The sequence below is a fragment of the Uloborus diversus genome, chromosome 1 (genome assembly GCF_026930045.1).
Source record: "Uloborus diversus isolate 005 chromosome 1, Udiv.v.3.1, whole genome shotgun sequence".
NCBI classification, from domain to species: domain Eukaryota; kingdom Metazoa; phylum Arthropoda; class Arachnida; order Araneae; family Uloboridae; genus Uloborus; species Uloborus diversus.
The window spans coordinates 248393893-248413323 of record NC_072731.1 but is presented as its reverse complement, the minus strand read 5'-3'; the positions used below and the strand labels follow the sequence as shown (position 1 = coordinate 248413323).

General features: G+C 30.8%; 1 protein-coding gene across 1 annotated transcript in view; it reads right to left on the bottom strand.

Annotated features, from left to right (window-relative positions):
- Positions 1-3897: 3897 nt before the first annotated feature.
- LOC129226626 (cell division cycle protein 27 homolog) overlaps positions 3898-19431 on the bottom strand; it is a 28559-nt gene continuing 13025 nt past the window's right edge. The window contains exons 10-17 of the mRNA XM_054861260.1: positions 18041-18330; positions 15433-15605; positions 15147-15299; positions 14819-15027; positions 11849-11966; positions 11563-11766; positions 7717-7858; positions 3898-4504 (exon numbers count right to left, since the gene is read on the bottom strand). Of these exons, the coding sequence (XP_054717235.1) occupies positions 4395-4504; positions 7717-7858; positions 11563-11766; positions 11849-11966; positions 14819-15027; positions 15147-15299; positions 15433-15605; positions 18041-18330 (1399 nt within the window). The 3' untranslated portion in view covers positions 3898-4394. The remainder of the gene's footprint in view (positions 4505-7716; positions 7859-11562; positions 11767-11848; positions 11967-14818; positions 15028-15146; positions 15300-15432; positions 15606-18040; positions 18331-19431) is intronic.

Sequence of the window (19431 nt, the reverse complement as noted above, 5' to 3'; positions counted from 1 at the left end):
ATCTTTTTCCTCAGATTGTTTAGGCGGTGTTATTTAGTGATAAACCGTTAAAAAAAGGACAGTTTTTATTTTATAATCCCGCAGTTTATGCAAGCAATGCTACAGTTTACACTTCACTTCTGCCGCCTCATTTTATGACCAGGGGCGTGCACAGGGGAGGGAGGATACCTGTTGGCCCGGGCCTGCATGGGGCCCAATATTTTTGAAATGAGGAGTGAAATATACAAATAAACAATATGGAGGGGGGGGGGCGTAAAAGTCATTTGTGACAGGTTGCAAAATTTCTGTGCACGCTTCTGCTTGTGACACATTCATTCATTATGAACAATACTGCCATGGGCAAGTAAATGGCAGTATCTGCAGAAATAAGTTTGAGATATTTGAAAAAAAAAAAAAACGCGGTTTGGATTCAATGCTAACGATGGGAAAATGCTGGAATTAGACGTTTTTTCGTGCTTTTTTTTTCAACAGAAAGGAAATAAGCAAGCTTGTGCAATAAAACTAACATATAATAGATGACAAAAAAAAAAAAGGTTGCTGCCCTTTACCTGCCCACGGCAGAATATATCCAGAGAGAATGGAATCAGGAGTAGAACGACCCAAAGTTGATTAATGAATTGTAAAAAGGCTACTGATACCATTTAGATTTTATTCATTAAGTGTTTGAAGACAATGTGAATGGATACTATTGCTGTTGGTTTAGAGAGGGGGTCATGCCCTCCCCATGTATCCACTCCCGGCTAAAACCGTGTTACAAAAGCATACAATGGTTTCTCCACAATATCAATTGCCCACACAAACTCATCCAAAAAAAAAAGCTCTATTTTGCATGAACTTTACACATTCAAGAGTTGATTTAAATCAAATGTACATTTTCTTCATTTTGTTTTTTCTCAATTTTTATTCCAATACTAGAAGTTTAACCCTTAAAATCCTCCCTTAGGCAGTCTTGTATATGCAAGATTTTGATGAAAAATGGAGCAGAATTTTTTTTCTCTGATATATCAAGTGTTTTCAGTTAAGCAGGTTTTTATTATCAACCTGGAAAAAAGAGGAGTTAGCATTGCAAGCCAATGAAACTCTTAATGGACAGAACAAGTTGTTCATATTTGTTGCATCCTTACATTTACAGCCAGAAGTCGAGAACTATGAATAAAGGTCATAATGTATTTTGTTTGAAAATACACATTTGTTACACATTGAATTAATTTTTTATTTATGCAAAAACTAAGCTATTTCCCGAAATCATTTTTTCTCTATTTAGCGTAGATTAAAAAGTTTTAAAACAGCCAAAATATGATTTAATATTGTATAAATGATTTTTGTTTGAATAAACCACCAGTCTGACAACTTTTTGCACATAAGAAACATTTTTTTATTTAAACACAAGATTAAATCAAAATCTTCGGGGGAAAATTCTATTTTAGAAATGAAATCAACATTTGTAAGTAAACATTTATTTTAGCCATTCTTTTAAAGAGCAAAACGTTTGTGTTATGATAAAAATGAGCAAGATATTTTATTCAATAATTAAGTACAGATTTTTATGGTATTGCAAAACAATATTAAACTTAGAGCAATTTACTTTATAACATTTATCAAGTTCTATTTTCTTACCTTAAAACTTTTGAGTTGAAGATCCTGTTACATTCTGAAATGGTTGAATGTTGAAAAACAAAAAAGTATTTTTATATTGAAAATCAAAATGCTTAAAAAACACCTAAATGCAATTAAAAAAAAAAAGGATAGTGGAATTGTAAAACTAAATAAAGAAAATATAGCAGCTACATGAAATTTAAGAAAATTATGCAACCAAAGAATTTAGGCATTTCAGCTTTAGGCTAAGCAAACAACTTTATGTAGAGTGTTTTGATAATTATGAGCATTTCGTTAAAACCTATTTTAGAAGGATGGCAAACCCTCTAAGCACAGATCCTGAATTAAATCAAGAAACACTGTTAAAACTTTATTTCGAGAAAAAATAAAAATGTCAAAGTTGTATATTTTAGATTTCATATAATAAGTTAAACTGCAGTTTCATGAATACATAAATTATTGAAAATATTTCTAAGCATAAAATTATTGCAAGTTTGATTCTTTTTGCATACTTGCCAACCTTCGAAAGAGAAAAAACAGGAGATTTTACTAGAGGTATATAGGTGATTCACCATCGACATATCCTCGATACAGAATTATTAAATTATGCTTTTAATTAACATGAATACTAAATTTAAAGTGAAATGGGGATTTTTTGCAGATGTAAGCAAATTGGTAGCAGCAAGAAAAATATACTGCAAAGGAAAAACTAAATAATAAGGAGTGAATTTGCTTAAAGTTTCGTACATTCTTCAGTCTCTACCAGAAAAGTAACTATAAAAATCTAATTACTAAAATCCGAAAAAAAAAAGGAAATCAATATATAATGAAAATATAATATAAAATAAGTAGGTATAGGGTAGCACATGTTAAAATAACTTCAAACATTCAAAATAATTGAAATAATTTCAAGATGCAAAAAGATTGAAATCTGCTGCAATTTTCGGCAAAGCACGTGCTTCGTTGAACATGAAAGCTTCTAAAAAATTAATTTTTATTAAATGAGTTATTAATTGCAAAAATTCTTATTCCCTAACATGGTAGACTACAAAAGGGCGCCATCTATTGAGAAGAAAGTGAAACTTTTTGATGATTGACTGAAAAAATGGCAAAAACAGGAGAAAATTGTAAAAAACGGGAAATCGGGAGATGGAGGCAAAAAATGAGAGTCTCCCGTTAAAAACAGTAGGGTTGGCAAGTATGCTTTTGGGGCAGAATTAAAAAAAAAAAAACGAAGAAGCGCTGGAGATTATACTTTTGTTTCAACGGTAAAATTTTTTGCACATTAAATAATGAGCATACACATCAATAAACTAGTAAGGTTAAAGAAACATCAAATATATAACATTGAAGTTATTTGAAAAGTGTAAAAACCACATTTGAAAAACAAAGCTAAATATTAAAAAAAAAAAAAGAAGTAAATAATTTTATCATAAGTCATGATTAATTAATACGAACAGTGGGGAAAGAAAAAAAGGGGTGGAATTTGAAGGGAGATTTAAAAACTAGCATAAAAAAAATCTCTACATTTTTCAGAAATCCCCAGAAAGGATGATAAGTGTAATACAAATGAAAAATAAAGCCATGAATAAGAAAACCGAACCAAAAGTTAAACATTGATGTTAAAATACCTCAAAATGCATATGCAATAGGTTTGAGGTCAATTTTGAACCAATGAAATAATGACAATACTATCTAATTTGTAAATTACAAAACAGATTTTCTCCCTTATTATTTTTACTATTGTTCATATACTTTTCAGAAAGTTTTTCATTTGAAAGCAATTTAATTAAAATATAAAATTTAAGAGATTAATTTTCAAATAGAGAGGCATTAAAATGCATATGATATGGTCATTGAAAATTTAGAATGCAAATACGTAATTTTTAAAATTTATTGAATAATTCTACTTTTAGCTACATAAAGCGCTAATTTGTAGGCAGCTTGCATTTACATCGAATCTGATCAAGTAAAAATATTTTATTTATCAAGTAAACAAAAGAATTATTTTAGAACAAAAGAAATGAATGTCAACGTCAAATGGTGGTAAAAATGCAGCTTATTTGTAAAGATAAAGTAAAAGCATTATCTTTTGGGAATAAATAAGTTATCCCACACTCGAAAATGAGAATTCAGAAGGTTAAATTCAAGGAAATTAAAATAAATAAATAAAAATAAAAAATAACAAAATGAATATTTCTGCTCACAAAGAAATTCCAAATCTGTGTTAAAATAATCTGTATAAAAGGATTTCAGAAGAAGGTTTAATGTATTCTTTTTATATTATGTACAGCCAAAACATTAGAAGTAAGTTTTTGATTTATTGAATGAAATTAAGTTACAGTAAAATTATGTAAACAACATTTGAACACACATAAGTTTTAAATTTTTATCTCATGTTTGATTAAAACCATAAAAACACAATTTTTGTGCTGAATTTATTTTTTGCACAATGAACTATAAAATAAAAGAGCTGTTAAGTGAAACAAAAATAACAGATGCTGTACAAAAAAGTATTACTACAACGTATCTTACACTCTAAGCAACTTCTTTTATATCACAACATATATATGAACCTAGTCAAAAGAAATAAAATTTATGCATAATTCAACAATAAAACATTACAAAATGGTAGCGTTGCCAGTCTTTAATAACTAATATTTGCATTTCTCCCTTTTTTATAAGCAAAACAATGCTTTATTCCTCTCAACCAGGTTCTTTTCAAAGCAGACCACAACATTTCTGACAAAAGGTAACAAATAACCAATACATTTAATAAATGAATATATTATTTAATATCAAAAGCTCTCATCACTGATGTCTTCAAATTCAGGGCCATCAACCATAGGACTGTCGTGAGAAGATTCATGATCGACTACGCCAGAGCTGACACTTGCTCTATCATCTCCTTCAAAAGAAACAGGAAGAGTTAAATTTCTGCTAAAAGTGAGACATTTTCATGTACATGTTATTAAAATCAGTTCTTGCTGCTCTGTACAATGTCCAGTCAGGGGGTGAAGGTTGCTAAAATTCCTAAGACGGAAATTCTTAAAACAAAGCAGGGGTGTCACAAACTCAATTATCTTTACTAATAATAAAGTTGAAAGTCTCTCTGTCTGTCAGGATCTCTGTGACGCGCATACGCCTAGGCCGCTCGGCATGAAATTTCATTTTCATGAAATTTGGCACAGAATTAGCCTGTAGCAGGGGGTTGTGCACCCTGAAGTGTTTTTTTTTTGATAATTCAATTTTGTTTTATTTCTATTCTAATTTTAAGAACATTTTCCCAAGAAAAATTACCATAAGATGGAAGAGTAAATTACCAAGTTATCATAATGTGGAACCGTAACATGGGCAAGCCAATTCGCAAGAAATTCATCATATATTATTTGTAAATAAACAGGCAAACCAAAAGACCTTTTAATTTTCTACTACGGGCAAAGTCGTGCGGGTGCCACTAGTGTTGTATAAACTGTTTGTTTGGATGTGCGGGTGCCACTAGTTAAGTACATAAAAGGATTGAATATGGAGTTGCACACTAAAAAATTAAGTACCATATTTTCAGGCATAAGAGCTGCAGCACTTACTAGGGAAAAGTCTATAATTACAGCAGCTGCAACGGGTGCGACACATACAATGTTTTTTTAGTCTACAATATATTTAAGAAAATATAAAGAGAAGGAAAACAAGCTGAAACGAACTTGTTTAAAAATGCTTGGAAATGTGCTCTATTTTTAATATTATTTTTGGAACATTCTTTTTTTTTTTTTTTGAAAATTCAAATTCTGAAAGGGATTATTTTCAGTAATTTGTTTTTATATGTTTATTGCTTTTAATTGAATTAAAATCAACAAAATTTTCCATTGTATTTCTTGTAGCATTATTTCTGACACACTTTTTTAACTAGTTAATTTCTAAGGGATGAACTATGCAAAAAACTATGCATTTTTCACAGTTGAGCTTCTACTGTAATAAAAGTCTTTCATTAACGTTCTGACACTATAAAATTTTGCCAGAATGTGTTAGTATTAATTTCTTTAATGTTTAGTAGAAAAGGTCTACTAAGCATCTAACTAGAGTTAACTAAACTCTAAACTAACAAGGTTCAACTAAAATCGGGAAAGTATCCAGATTCTTGAGTGTAGTTAAGGAAAACGTTTTAGAACTTTCATCTCCCGAAAAAGTAGAATTCATCAGCTTTAAAAATTTTTTGGCTAAAGCTGCTGCTTCAATTTAAGAGAGTATACACAGTATTTATATCAATGAAAGTTTCTAACTTTTTTAAACATCCACCAAAGAGATTGATCAACGCTTTTACATTGGCAATGTCAAAAGTTTCGGCAGCAATCCAAAATCCGTGGTTGGCGGATTAAGGGGCAGGCTCCACATAAGCAGAAAATCAACCAAAACCAAAGCCAGAAACACAAAAAAATTACCTACATCTGGGTCTTTCTATTTTCGTAGAGCGGAAATGCAGGGTTTAGGGTTAATACACTGGAGTTAGGGTTAAAATTTCAACTATCAAAATATCATCCAACTGGCAATGGCTTCGTTTAAAATGTAGAAGCAATTTTCACCTGTCTTGCCTTGACAGGCGATTTTCTAGTTTCTCATAGTCAGATAGAAAATTAAAAACAGTAAAAAACCGACTGCGAAAAAAGAAATATAGTTTCCAAAACTGTATGTAATAAGACTACAAAAAATTAAAAAGCAAAATTTTGTTGCCATTCATTTAGAATACAAACAACAGTTAATAAAAATAGTGGTAGCAGAAACAAACCTTTTTGCAAAAATCACTCTCGCAAAAACTAACTTTTTACAAAAACTCTAATCGCAACATGTGAATTTTTCATGCAAAAATATGAATATTACATTTTTGATTGTGAATATGTGATAACATTTCTGTTTCCTACTTTTTAAAATATAAATGCAGTAAAAGATTCAATATTATTTATTTATTTTTGTAAAGTAGGAAGTAAACTTGTAGGCAAATTTTAATTTTTTAAAACAGTTTTTTCACCCTAGCAAAAAAGAAGCTTTTAAGCATTTTAGTCCTTTTTTTATCTAAAATAATCACCCTTTTATACATTTGATTAGAAATTAGTTGTTTCGGGCTATATTTTGGGCAAAATAACTGCTTTTGCTGGTAAAAAATAATAGTAGTCTCATTTTTAGTCGTCAGGGACAGCCCTAAATTTTATAAAATGTTGGAGCTACAGGTAATATTATGAAGCAACTGCTTTTAGACCTAATAAAACCTTATTAAAAGTCTTGTTTTCTTGCTGCCACTAAAATTCCCTTCACTTAAAATTTTAAATTTTTGGGAGGGTGGAATTCATAATTTACAGAATTAAACTCATGAATTTTACAGAATTTTAAAATATGAAAAAGTTAGGCAATAATTTATGTTCAAAAAAAGCAAAAAAAAAAAAAAGCAAAAAGCACTTCTGGTACTGCAATTCAATTTTGAAATTTGCGGAATAGTCAGAATTTTTTTTTTTTTGACCTAATACCAGGGTGCCCATGGGTACTATTCTAATAAAAAGTAAAAATAAATAATTTTGGGCACCAAAGTCACGATTTTTCACTAAGATAAGGTACTTTACTGCATAATAATATCTTGCCCTTTGCCTTCTTATCAAATGTTTTGTGGAGTTGAGTGAGGACTGCTAGACATTTTAAAATGAAAAGTAAAGATTTTATTAGTTTGAAAGAAGTGTTTTCCCAAAGATAAACTATAGTTGGAGTAAATCTAACCTAGTAGCGTTGTAATGCTGTAATTAGCATCTACACAGCCTTCTCAACGCTGCCAGGTTTGGCTTGTCCCAACTATAGTTACCATTTTCTAACACCATAAACAGTCATCAAGGGAAGTAGAACAAACAGTAAGAAATACTAAAACATAAATTTTTAGTTAAAAATTCCCCACTTCCAGCCTAATTTTTCAGGGGCTGAGTTATTTAAAGCTTAATATTTAATGCTGCAAAAAAACTGAAAGTTCCTACCTTGATCAACCACACATTGTCACCTCAGATCAACAGCGAAATATCTTACTGTTGCTCTGAGGCGACTCACATAGTTAAAATACTTTTATGCATAATACTATACTTTGTTCATTACTTCCAATTATGTCTTCTTCATCATTTGTGTACTGTTTATCTATAGCACCTTTAATTTGATTATTAGCACCTCGAGGATCAAGATCAGTGGCCCAAGAGAAATTCATAAGAGTCAAGTGCGTATTTCCTAATTTTTTATGAACCTGAATAAAAGAGAAAGAAACATGTTTGAATAAAACTTATGATTTAAAAATTTGAAGTAATTCAGATATTTATTACATTTGGGAAAAAAGATGGACATTTTTTACCCATTCAAACTTGCAAAATTTGAGTGGAAAAGATTGATAACATAAAATCTGAAAACCCCTCAATTGATAGTACATTGATGCGGAAAAAGGCTGTTTAACTTCCTGCCTGTAACAACATTTTCTCACTAGGAAAGCTCCATGCTATATAAAGCCTGCATGTTCTAATATTTAAATAATAATAAATGCACTGTTTTGCTTTACACAGATGTATTGCAGAAACTTGAGGTTAAAATTAGACAAATTCATTGAATTTGCAAAACAAGAAGCATATTCAATACTACTGAATCTTCATTAAAAAATTCATAAAAATCTATAGACAAAAAATGTTTAAGGAAAACTGAACCTTTTCAGTTCTGCATGTCAAAAAGAAAAAAAAAAAACTTAAATCTGGAGCCATGTCACACAGAAATCTCCTAAATGTTTTTATATTTGAGTCATTCCACGTCAAATCAACACTGATTTTACCTCACCCTCTCAGATTTTGATGAAATTTGGTACAGAGGTAATGTTTATATAGACATATGACCCAATTTTAAAAGTAGAATCTTTTTAAATTAAGATAAAGAGCTGAAACAAATGCCAGTTAACAGCCTTTTGAAGGACCTTTCCTATGATATGCAACATGATTAGTTCTAAAAAAATAATTTTAGTTAAATTAAAATTTTAAATTTCTCAAAATGCACCACCTTAATTTCTTCAAATTTTTTTTGAAAAATGTTTATACGTTGCTTTAAAATGGCTGTATAAGTTTCAAGATGGGATCACAATGGGTTCATGTTGAAATATTTCATTGAATATAGCATCGTGGGCAATAAAACACTAACATCACATAATATAGCATGTTTTAGGTAGAGAAAGACATTTATCCAAGGCAAGAAATTAATTTTCGATTCTAGGGTTGGATAGCGTCAAGTAACTGATAGTGTTTCCTTGTTTGGAGTTCTTCTGTATGTTTGTGAAAGGGGTGGGGGAGGGGGGGTATTTTATTTTCCTGCTGCCTTGTGTGTAACACAAGGCACGTTATGCTTAAATAAACATTTTGATATAATTATGCAGCATCCTTTAACATCTGTTTTCAGTTAAAGATTACTTTTTGAAAATCTTCTCTTAAGTATGCAATACAAAGCCTAATGAGCGAAAATACATTTTTTTTTCTGTAAAAAATATGATTTATTTATCGCATCAATAGCCCCATTGCATAATAACAAAAGGCAACATCGGCATACTAGACGCTGCTGCAAATTGTCTCTGACTTTTGTTTCAGCATAATAAAGTACACTTTCATTTAGATTTATCAAAAAATTAAAGAAAAGTTGCACAAACATTAGCAAAACCAGGAAAAAAATGTCAGGAGAGTTTTCAGTTTTTTGAGTCAGAATCTCAAATGCGGAAAATTCCGAAATCTGGAACGGTTGCGGTCTTCAGTATTCTGGATTTAGGGTCCCATACTGCATTTTGCCATTAAGAAATATGGTGGTTTCCAGATACAATTAATGATTTTTCTTGAATTTTTTGATCACAAAAAAATCACTTGATGATTCCAGGTTTTCCCTGACCCATGGAAACTCTCTCATAAATCTTTATGCTCATGTGATTTAATTCTGAACCAGATTGCAATCTTGATTGCAATTTGCTTAAATTAAAATACCGTTTAGACTAGTCTTTACTAATACTAAAACTGAAAGTCTGTCTGGATCTCTCTCTGTTAGGATCTCTATGACACGCACAGCGCTTAGACCTTTCGGCCAATTTTCATAAATTTGGTACAAAATTAGTTTGTAGCATGAGGGCATGCACCTCAAAGCAATTTTTTGAAAATTCAGTTTTGTTCTTTTTTTATTCCAATTTTAAGAAAATTTTACCGAGCAAATTAACACAACGTGGACGAATAAATTACGAAATTATCATGACGTGTAACTGTAACATGGGCAAGCAAATGAATATAGCAAATTGGGGAGAAATTCATCATCCATTATATGTAAGTTCACAGGTGAACAAAATGACCTTTTAATTTTCAACTACGGGCAAAGCCATGCGGGTACCACTAGTGGATGTATGAAACACAAATCAAATAATTTAGGGATTAATAAATTTAAAAAAATAAATACTTCAAGACATGAATTTACCATTAAACTAACACTAGAGTTATTAAACAGTTTAATTTCATATAAAACATATTAAGCTGTTAACAGTTCAATTCAATAACTCTTGGGAACTAAACCCTATCAGTTCTATGTTCCACTGACCACCTAACCGAAACAACTGCCTTGCACCCCAAAGCCCTTTGATCAGGAAAACTGAGAAGGGCATAGTAGACCTTGGCCTTCATTGGCTGTTGTGGAATTGGGTTTGGTTTGGTTGATAACTCAGTTACTTGTTTTGATGTTCACTTAATGCAAATGTAATATAGTAAATTTTTTTTTTTTTTTAAAGCTAATTTATTTAATTTCACTCAATATTAAAATTATCAGAAATAATTTCTCCTCATCAAGAAATAAACTGTTAATGTGAATATCATTAAGTTTTTTTTTTAAATATAAATCAATGAGGGTTTTGAGCAAGGTTCGTTGATTTAAATCAATTGACTTGAACTAAGTGATTTTTTTAACAAAGTCATTAATTAAAATCAGTTGATTTTACTTTTATAAATTAATTTTGCATTTTTAGAATATATTGCTCTAAATTTAACTACACTGCATTATACCTTTGTGCTGAACAGTAAAGTAAGAAAAAACAACATTAAAAAAGCACAAATTGCAGATCACAGCAGACATGTGTTTTGGCGTTTCAGGAAACGCCTTTTTCAATGCAGAAAGGCGTTCCTTTTGGAGCTTATGGATGAAAAGATGTGGATGGATGAAATTTTTAGGATGTCTTTTCATCCATAAGCTCATTACTTTTTCCATTGAAAACGGCGTTCCCCGAAAGGCCGAAACACGTGTCTGCTGTAATCGGCAATTTTTGCTTTTTGACGTTTTTTCTTACTTTACACTGCATTTTACTATCTTAACTTCAACAGGCAAAACTACATAGATCCCTCTTCCTGTGTGTGTAACAGATTTTCACTCTATTGCTTTTACTCCAAAATTAGTTTAGAACAAATAAAAATTTAGAGTTTTTCTTATACACTATGACTAACTAATAAAGTTCAGAAAAGTAATTGTTCAACACACAAAACATACATTTACACAAAAAACATACATGATAATGGAAACCTTATCTTTAAGCAACGCATAAAACAAAATCACATCTTATCTAAGCATTATAATGTATTTATTAATTCTAAAATATTATTGAATTGTTAGAGAACTTATCTTAATTTCAAAAGTAAGTTGAATGGATTCACCTATTGTATGAAATATATTATGTTTATAAATGCAAAGTAATTAACATCTACAAATTTTTGAAAAAAATCTGATTTAAATTAAAAAAATCAGACTTTTTTATTAAAAAAAAAAAAAAAAAAAAAAAAAAAAAAAACACGAACCCTGGTTTTGAGTTAGTGTAGTTATAATGCGAAAAGGTATTTAAATTTAATATTATTGCGAAAAGGAGTGTTTACATGACATGCTCTAAATACACTAAAAGAAAATTCGTACCTTTCCAATCAGGAAGTAGACTAAGGATTCTTTGGGAACAATTTCTTTTAGTTCTTCTAAATCTTTCAATGCTTCTTCATGTTTATCAATAGAGAAATATACTGAAGCTCGATGAAATTTACATAAAGGATTTTTAGGATCCATTTCAATTGCTTCATTTAATGTTTTTAAAGCTTCTTGCATTCGTTTCTGGGAATGCAAAACCTAAGCAATTAAGAAACAAACAATGTAAAAATTTACAATGAAATATAGTTATTAATGCAAAAAGGTAAATTCAACTTCTTACCACTCCTATATGGCACTTAAGTACAGAGCTCTGAGGATTTATTTTAGCTGCTTGTCTATAATGCGCTTCTGCTAGCTGAAATTTTTCTTGCTTGTAATAGATCATACCAACTCCATACCTGCATAGTAAATAGTTTCTATACTTGTTCATTCATTACAAGATATTTAAAAAAAGTAAATTAATTAATTTTAATTTTGACTTCTTACAAATTACGTTTTGTGCAATCACGAGTTTGTGCAGGCATGAATGTGTGAGTGTATAGGTATGTGTATGTACGCGTGTGTCTGTGTGCAGGCATGAGTGTGTGTGTTTGTGTGCATGCATGAGTATGTGTGTGTGTAGGTATGCATGAGTATGTATGTGTGTGTGTGTAGGTGTGTGTGTATGTGTTCATGCATGAGTGTGTGCATGTATGCATATGTATTAGAGACCTACCGAGTAGCACTTTGGCTAAGTAGCCCAGAACCGAGTACTCGGCCTTTCACTACTTGGACGAGTACCGAGTATTCGCCTTTCACTACTCGGCCGAGTTCCTGAGTACTAATTATGTTTTAAGAAGAACCACCGACACACATGTGATGAATTTTGAACTTATTGGACTAGTAGTATAGACCTCCTTGTCCATATAATAGTTTTTAAAACTTAATTCCAGCTGAAATTTAATTAACGCATTACTTAAAAAATTTTGTTTGTCAAAAATTTTACAAAAAAAAAAAAAAATATTTTTAAAATCAAAAATAAATAAATAAAAGGTATGATTAATCAAGTGTGAATTAAAACAAATTATACCAATCTATTAAAGTTCTAGTCTGCCAAACATAAATAATTTTTAAAAGGAAATAAAACAAATGTGGAGGAACACTGCAGACACGTGTTTCTGTGTTACAAGGAACGTCTTTTTCAGTGCATAAAATGTGAGCTAAAGAATGCAAAGACATTTGACAAAAAAATCCGACTTTTGTCAGATGCCTTTAAATCCACGAGCTCACATTTTGTGCATTGAAAAAGGAATTCCTTGTAACGCTAAAACATGTGTCTGCATTGTTAATGCACTGTGCTTTTAACGTTGTTTTATTTCCTTTTATTCTTTAAGAGTAAATGTATTTTTATATTTCTCATAACTAATTTTTGTTTGTGGCAAAAATCCATTTTTAATATAAAAATTTTTGCACAATTTTTAATAAATAAGTTTTATTAACTTTCGGGACATTAAAATAAAGATTTATTCTATTGAAGCATTACAAACTTCATTATTCTCAAAATTTAAATTTGACTTGTAAATTTGAATTGTAAATGATTGCAGAATATTATATATGCTTGAGTTTTTTTTATAAATTTTAATATCCGTCTTGGACAATATTCAATTTTTTGCAACTACTCGATATTGGCCGAGTATCTTATCAAAATTTGGTCTAGTACCGAGTACTCGGCAAATTGGCCGAGTAGTTATCAAGTACTCGGTACGTCTCTAGTATGTATGTGTGTGTTTGTGTCGGTGTGCATGCATGAGTGTGTGTGTATGTATGCGTGTGTGTGTATGTATGCATGTAGGATATGGACGCAACCTGGAGACTGTTTTTGCTAGAGGAGCAGCATTGGGAGGGGCCGGTCAAGGGTGGTGCTGCAGAGGGAGGCGGGGGGATAGGAACATCAAAACCATCAAGTGAGAACAATAAGCAATGTGATTGCTCAAAAAACCCTAAAGTAGCAGTAAAGAGTAAAGTAACAGTCTAAAATACTGCAGTGACATTTTGAAATACCTATTCTTCAGTTTCAAACTTAGGCACAAATTCATGGATGTAAAAATATATTTCTAAAATTGTTTCTTTAAACAAGGAGAGGTTGAAGGCTTGAAGTGACAAAATACATCATTGCCATTCAGCCTCATATTTAGCCTTTTAAATAACGGCAATGGCAAAGATTTTTAGTTATACAGTGAAACCTGTGTGTAACAATACTGTCTATAACGATAACCTGTCTATAACAATATATATATATATTTTTTGGCCCCAGCAAAATGTCAGCGTGAATAATCAAACTGTCTATAATGATAAACTGTCTATTACGATATTGTTTTAGGTCCCAACAGTATCGCTGTAGACAGGTTTTACTGTATCACAACTTAATTGTTCTTCTGAGCTCTAAAAAAAAAGAAAATGAATGCGCTGAAAGTGAGACGAATATCTAAATGAACGTTCCTGGGGAGTACCTGAGGCGTGGCCTCGCACCTCCCAAGTCTTGCCATTGGTGGGATGGATCCTCCGGAGAGGAATAAGCTTATTGGTCGGCGAGTTAAGCCGATGTCGTAGGAGCATTCCCTGGCGGTCAAAAATTTGACTTAAGACGCTGAAAGTGATCCAGGTCCATCATTCAATGAAGCTTTCAAATGCTTGGTAAGAGCTATGGACAGGATGCAGCTACCAGAAAACACTCATTTTACTTGGCTAACACATTTAAGAAGAATTTATAAGATAATGCCATAGGAAAGAATGTCGTCTCTGATGAAAAGGAAATTGATAAAAAGGGGAAAGAAAGAAAAACAAGCCAGCACTAACAGCTGCCACCTCTGAGTCTGGATAAAATCTAAAAGTGAATATACACTATTTAAAATACTATTTATCCATTGCTTAATACAATAAAAACATATTTGCTATTCCAGAAAATACATAAATAAAAATTAAAAAAAAAAAAATGCCAAGAGTATCTCAAATTGATCCAGGCTATTGCTTAACCAACAGGTTCAGGTAATTGATGCTCCACTGCAATTTATTAAGCACAGATACATAATAATGACTAAATTGATAGACCTTTGACAATGCTTAAAAGCAAAATGTTGCTTTCTGTAAAAATTCATAGAATCAATTTTAACAAAAGTAAAAACAAATTTTTGTTTACAAACACTTAAAAAATAGTACAACATAGCTAGGAATAGAAGCATAAAATTAAAAGGAAAAAAAAAACCCTTCTTACAATGCATTATAATGTCTAGGATCTATCCTTATAGCATTTCGAAAACAAGTCATGGCTTTGTCCATTTCTTCAGTCATAACATACTCATGTCCCAAGAGAGTATAAGCATATGCAAAACTGTCATCAACTTGAACAGCTCGCTGGAGATATTTAATGGCAGTTTCATGTTCTTTTTGAAGACTGAAACAATTTCCAGCAGCACACCATGTCTACATTAGAAAAAAAAAGTGTGAAAACTAATATTTTTGCCTTACACTGAGTCAAATACTGAACTTAATAGCCTTTTATGTTTCAAATGGAAAATAAAATACATGAAACAAGTATTTACTTGTGGACTTTTGATATCAAATTCAGTCAATTCTTGGGCCAATGCAGATAAAGGAACCTCTTTTTGAAGATGCCATAGAGCTGTGCTGTAATATTCCATTCCTTGGATTCTATGAGGTTCCAAACGCCTGACTTCTTCAAACATTGAAATTGCCTGAATAAATGAAAAAAAAAAAAAAAGAAAGAAAATATTTTCACTATTCCTTGCATATATGAACCACAATTGATAATTTTATTGAGAAAACAGTTTTAGTATCGAAACGAGTGGTTTGAAAACAATGATATACCTCACTGTACTCGGCTAGTTCAAAATGAGCTCTTCCTGAAGTAGTAAGAACCCATCCTGTATCAAAATGACGGGGAGGAAGACTGTTCAAAATTTCAATTGCTTCTTTGCATCGATACTGGCTCAAATAATACTGGGCTTTACCCATTTCTTGAAGCAACTGCATCAAACCTTCTGCAAAAAACATGAGAAAAAATATATATTGATGGCCAAATTTAAATACATAAAAAAATGAACAGTAAACAACTATATGGCGACTAAATACTTTTACGCTTGAAAATTAAATAAATGAATTATCAACGATTAGTTAAATGATTAATTTAAGTTTTATCATCAATTTTAGTAGTAGTTATCATTCAAATACATATGTAATTTATTGTGCATTTGAAGATTAAAAAAAAAAAATGTAAAGTAGATTTTGATGAATTCCTTTAATGAATCCATACTATTAAAATCTCTTCAAGTCTGTCTTTCTGTCTGAGGCTTATCTTCTCGAGAATCGCTGAGAGTCCAGAGTCAAATGAGGTACTGATTGATTTGAAATTTTCCAAAGGAAACAATAAGACCAATCTCGTAACTGTACGACTTCAATTAGCGGAGATATTAATTAAAACGTCAATTAACATCACGTCCACAGAAATTTTTATTTCTTTCCTGTTGCTATTTTGCATATTTGTTAGCAAATAAAATTCTAATTATTGTTTTAAAAAGCGGAGTTTTTTTGGCTGCTATCCAAATTTTGAAACAACATTTTTGTCTAGAATTTTACTGTAAAAATTAACTTCATTTCTTTTTTATTCTGAAATATCAATCCTAAAGCTAATTTTTAAAGCATCTTTTTTCTTTGTTTAAAAAATCCTATTTTAAAAATTAGCTTTGTTTATCTTTTATTCTAAGCAATGATTTTCATTTCTTTCTGTTGCCTCTCTATATATGTGTTGGCAAATAACATTTAAATACAGTAAAATTGCTCAAATGCGGATGCTAAGGGGACAATTTTTTTTTGTTCACAATAGAGGGGTGTCTGCAGGATAGGGGTTTAATAATGTTATTTGCCTTGGAATCAGGGATTAAAAAATTGTACGCATAAGAGGAGTGTCTGTTAGGAGGGGTTTTACTGTAATTGTTTCAGTAGTGATGACGTCATCAAAACAACCAATGAATTTTACCAGTTACTCTATTCCAGCATAACCTTTATTTATCGTCAGCCTTTTTCATTTTTGATTGCCAAGTTTCTCTTAAAAAAATGAAATTAAAGTTTATCATAACCAGCCTCATATCTTGGTTAATTTGGGATGTTTGACCCATCATGTTTATTTTGTTCAGCTTTTCCCTTCACATGGGTGAGTTTTCGAATTATAATAACTCTGTTTTTCTTTCCTCTTTTTTACTATTGAAAGACATTTTGTTGTTTAAAGAACACATTAAACTAATATTGTTTAGATTTCATTAAATGGAAAAAAAAATGCTTTTAATGATTAAGCTTAATTGGAAACTGATGACTAGATATTAAAGAAATGCAATTATTGGTACTTAATAGGTCCAGATGCTTTAACTTCATATATAATCAACCAACAATATGTGTCATTTTATGTAGAAGCTATAAATATTATGGATACATGCAGTCTATTTAATGTAATTCATTTTCACAGGTTATAGTTGATAATGCATATAATTTTATATGTTGTGTTAAATGAAAATACTCATGGTTTGTGTGACAACTATATTAACGTTAATGAGATTTTTGCCAAAAATATGCTTTACTGATGTTCAACAAACCCTGCATCACACTCATTTATTTAGTCCTTAGTGCTATAGCAACTGATGTCACAGTATTACAAAAACATCCATTTTTAAGTTAGCCCGTGCAATGCTGGGCAACGCAGCTAGTACCATTTCAATAAAATATGAGGGTGACGACTATTGCAGTTGTATTGTTGAAGGATCTATGACTATTGACTACAAATCAAATATTTAGATATTTACTTATTCAGGCAGATACTGAGGCAATTAATTTCACTATATACTGAACATTTCACTTGCAAACTAATAAGGTGTAACATAAAATTAATAAATTGAGGCATTATAAAAGCAATAAATTTTAATTGCCTTAGTTTGAACTGATAGCACTGAAAGCTGATGATTTGTTTCTAGTGTAAGCCCTTTTGATTACTCAAATATATAGACTTATTCTGGTGCCAGCACAGAATCATGTTGCTTTGGATAGATGTAATAACTCCTTCCTCAAACTGTTTTTGCATAGAAATTTCGCAAATGGTTTGACAGAGAAGGAAAAGGGCCCTATTTCAAAATGATCCAGTATCAATTAGAATGAAAAATTTTAAAGTAATGTTCATTTATAATATGTCTGGGGAGAAATTTGGAATTTTCTACTTGTTTCTCATTCAAACAATGTGGGACACACATTGCAGTATGAAACAAAATTTAATGTTAGAAACATGGAACCCCCCCTCCCCCCAGCAAAACGAAAATTTGAATACAGCAAAAAAAAAAAAGGTGCTGTATTCAACAAGTATTTTATATTCAAGCATTTAAAATTTGTAACGACAGAGAACAATGCACACAATTATCTTAAACTTATACTCTACCTGCTGAGGCTTTTTGCATGCTCAAAGCTGCTTGCATTATAGATACAGAATTAGATAACTTATTTTCGCACTGAATATCAGACTTATTAATTTCATTCAGTTCACTTTCTTTCGGTTCACACATAGATGTTCGTGTTGAATGCGCTTTAGTTTTTTTAGAAGGAGTTTTTGTTGATATTAGTCTGTTTCTGGAAGAACTTTTATTATTTTCCTTGACAGAATTAGAATGGCTGAAGATTCGTTTACTTCTTCTTACAACTGAATCAAATTGTGGAGCCACTTGAGACAAACTAAAAACAAAAAAATATAAAATAAATATCACTCATGAATGTAATAGATGAAAATCATGTTTTTTGTTGTTGTTGAAAAAAAAAAGTTTATACAATTAATATTAGTTTAAGAAGATGCGTGATTAAAGTGTGTTGCATTTTCTTGCTAATTCCACCACTATTAAGATAATAAACCAGGGCCGGATTTGGAAATGTGGAGGCCCCTAATCAGGGTTCGAAAAGATCATCATATTTTCGAAAATATCCGATACTTTGATATATATTCGAATATTTTAATATATATGTATATATCTGATATTTACGACCCTTGAAAGTAAGGATATTTTGTAAAAATTTTATTGTGGGGGCCCCTTTGTTGTGGAGGCCCCGGGGCAGTAGCCCCACCTGCCCTCCCCTAAATCTGGCCCTGTAATAAACAACAAAGTTTCAAGTGCTATAATACTTACTTTTAGCTCCAAAAGTAGTTTTTAAAAAATCTTTTATTATTTCAGTGATTAAATTGATAAAAATAACAATCAAACCTTTTCAAGAAAAATAACTTTAATCACAAACATAATTTCTACAACTACTCTAAGCTACATTAATTTTTCCCTGGGATTTTTATATTAATAAAATAATTCCAGTTTTTTACTTTTTCTTAACATTTGCAACATAATTTGATTTATTAAACCTGATTGTTTTGACTCAATTACAAAAATAAAAACTAAGAAACGCTACCATCATTAGTAAGTACAGTGACAGATCACTAGTAAGTACTCTCACCAGTATGAGGCCCTATTAAAAGGTTTTTGTTACATTTTGCAATGTAACTTCTATATATAATATAAGCAAGTGTAACACATAAATTGAAGTTTGAGACTTTAATGAAGGGAAAATAGTATTTTACTTAATTATTGTTTAAATTTTTTGAAGAAAGGATACCATTTGTGACTTAAGTTTTTACTCTCCAGCAATTGTTTTCAAAGTCATTTTTCGATTTAGGATGTTAATTTCAAACCTTGCACCCAAATTTCGAATTTGCATCGACTTTATCTATTATCTTTAAAATCACTTCAGTTGAAAACTTAACTTGCTGATGAATACAAGACGTATTGGTAAATT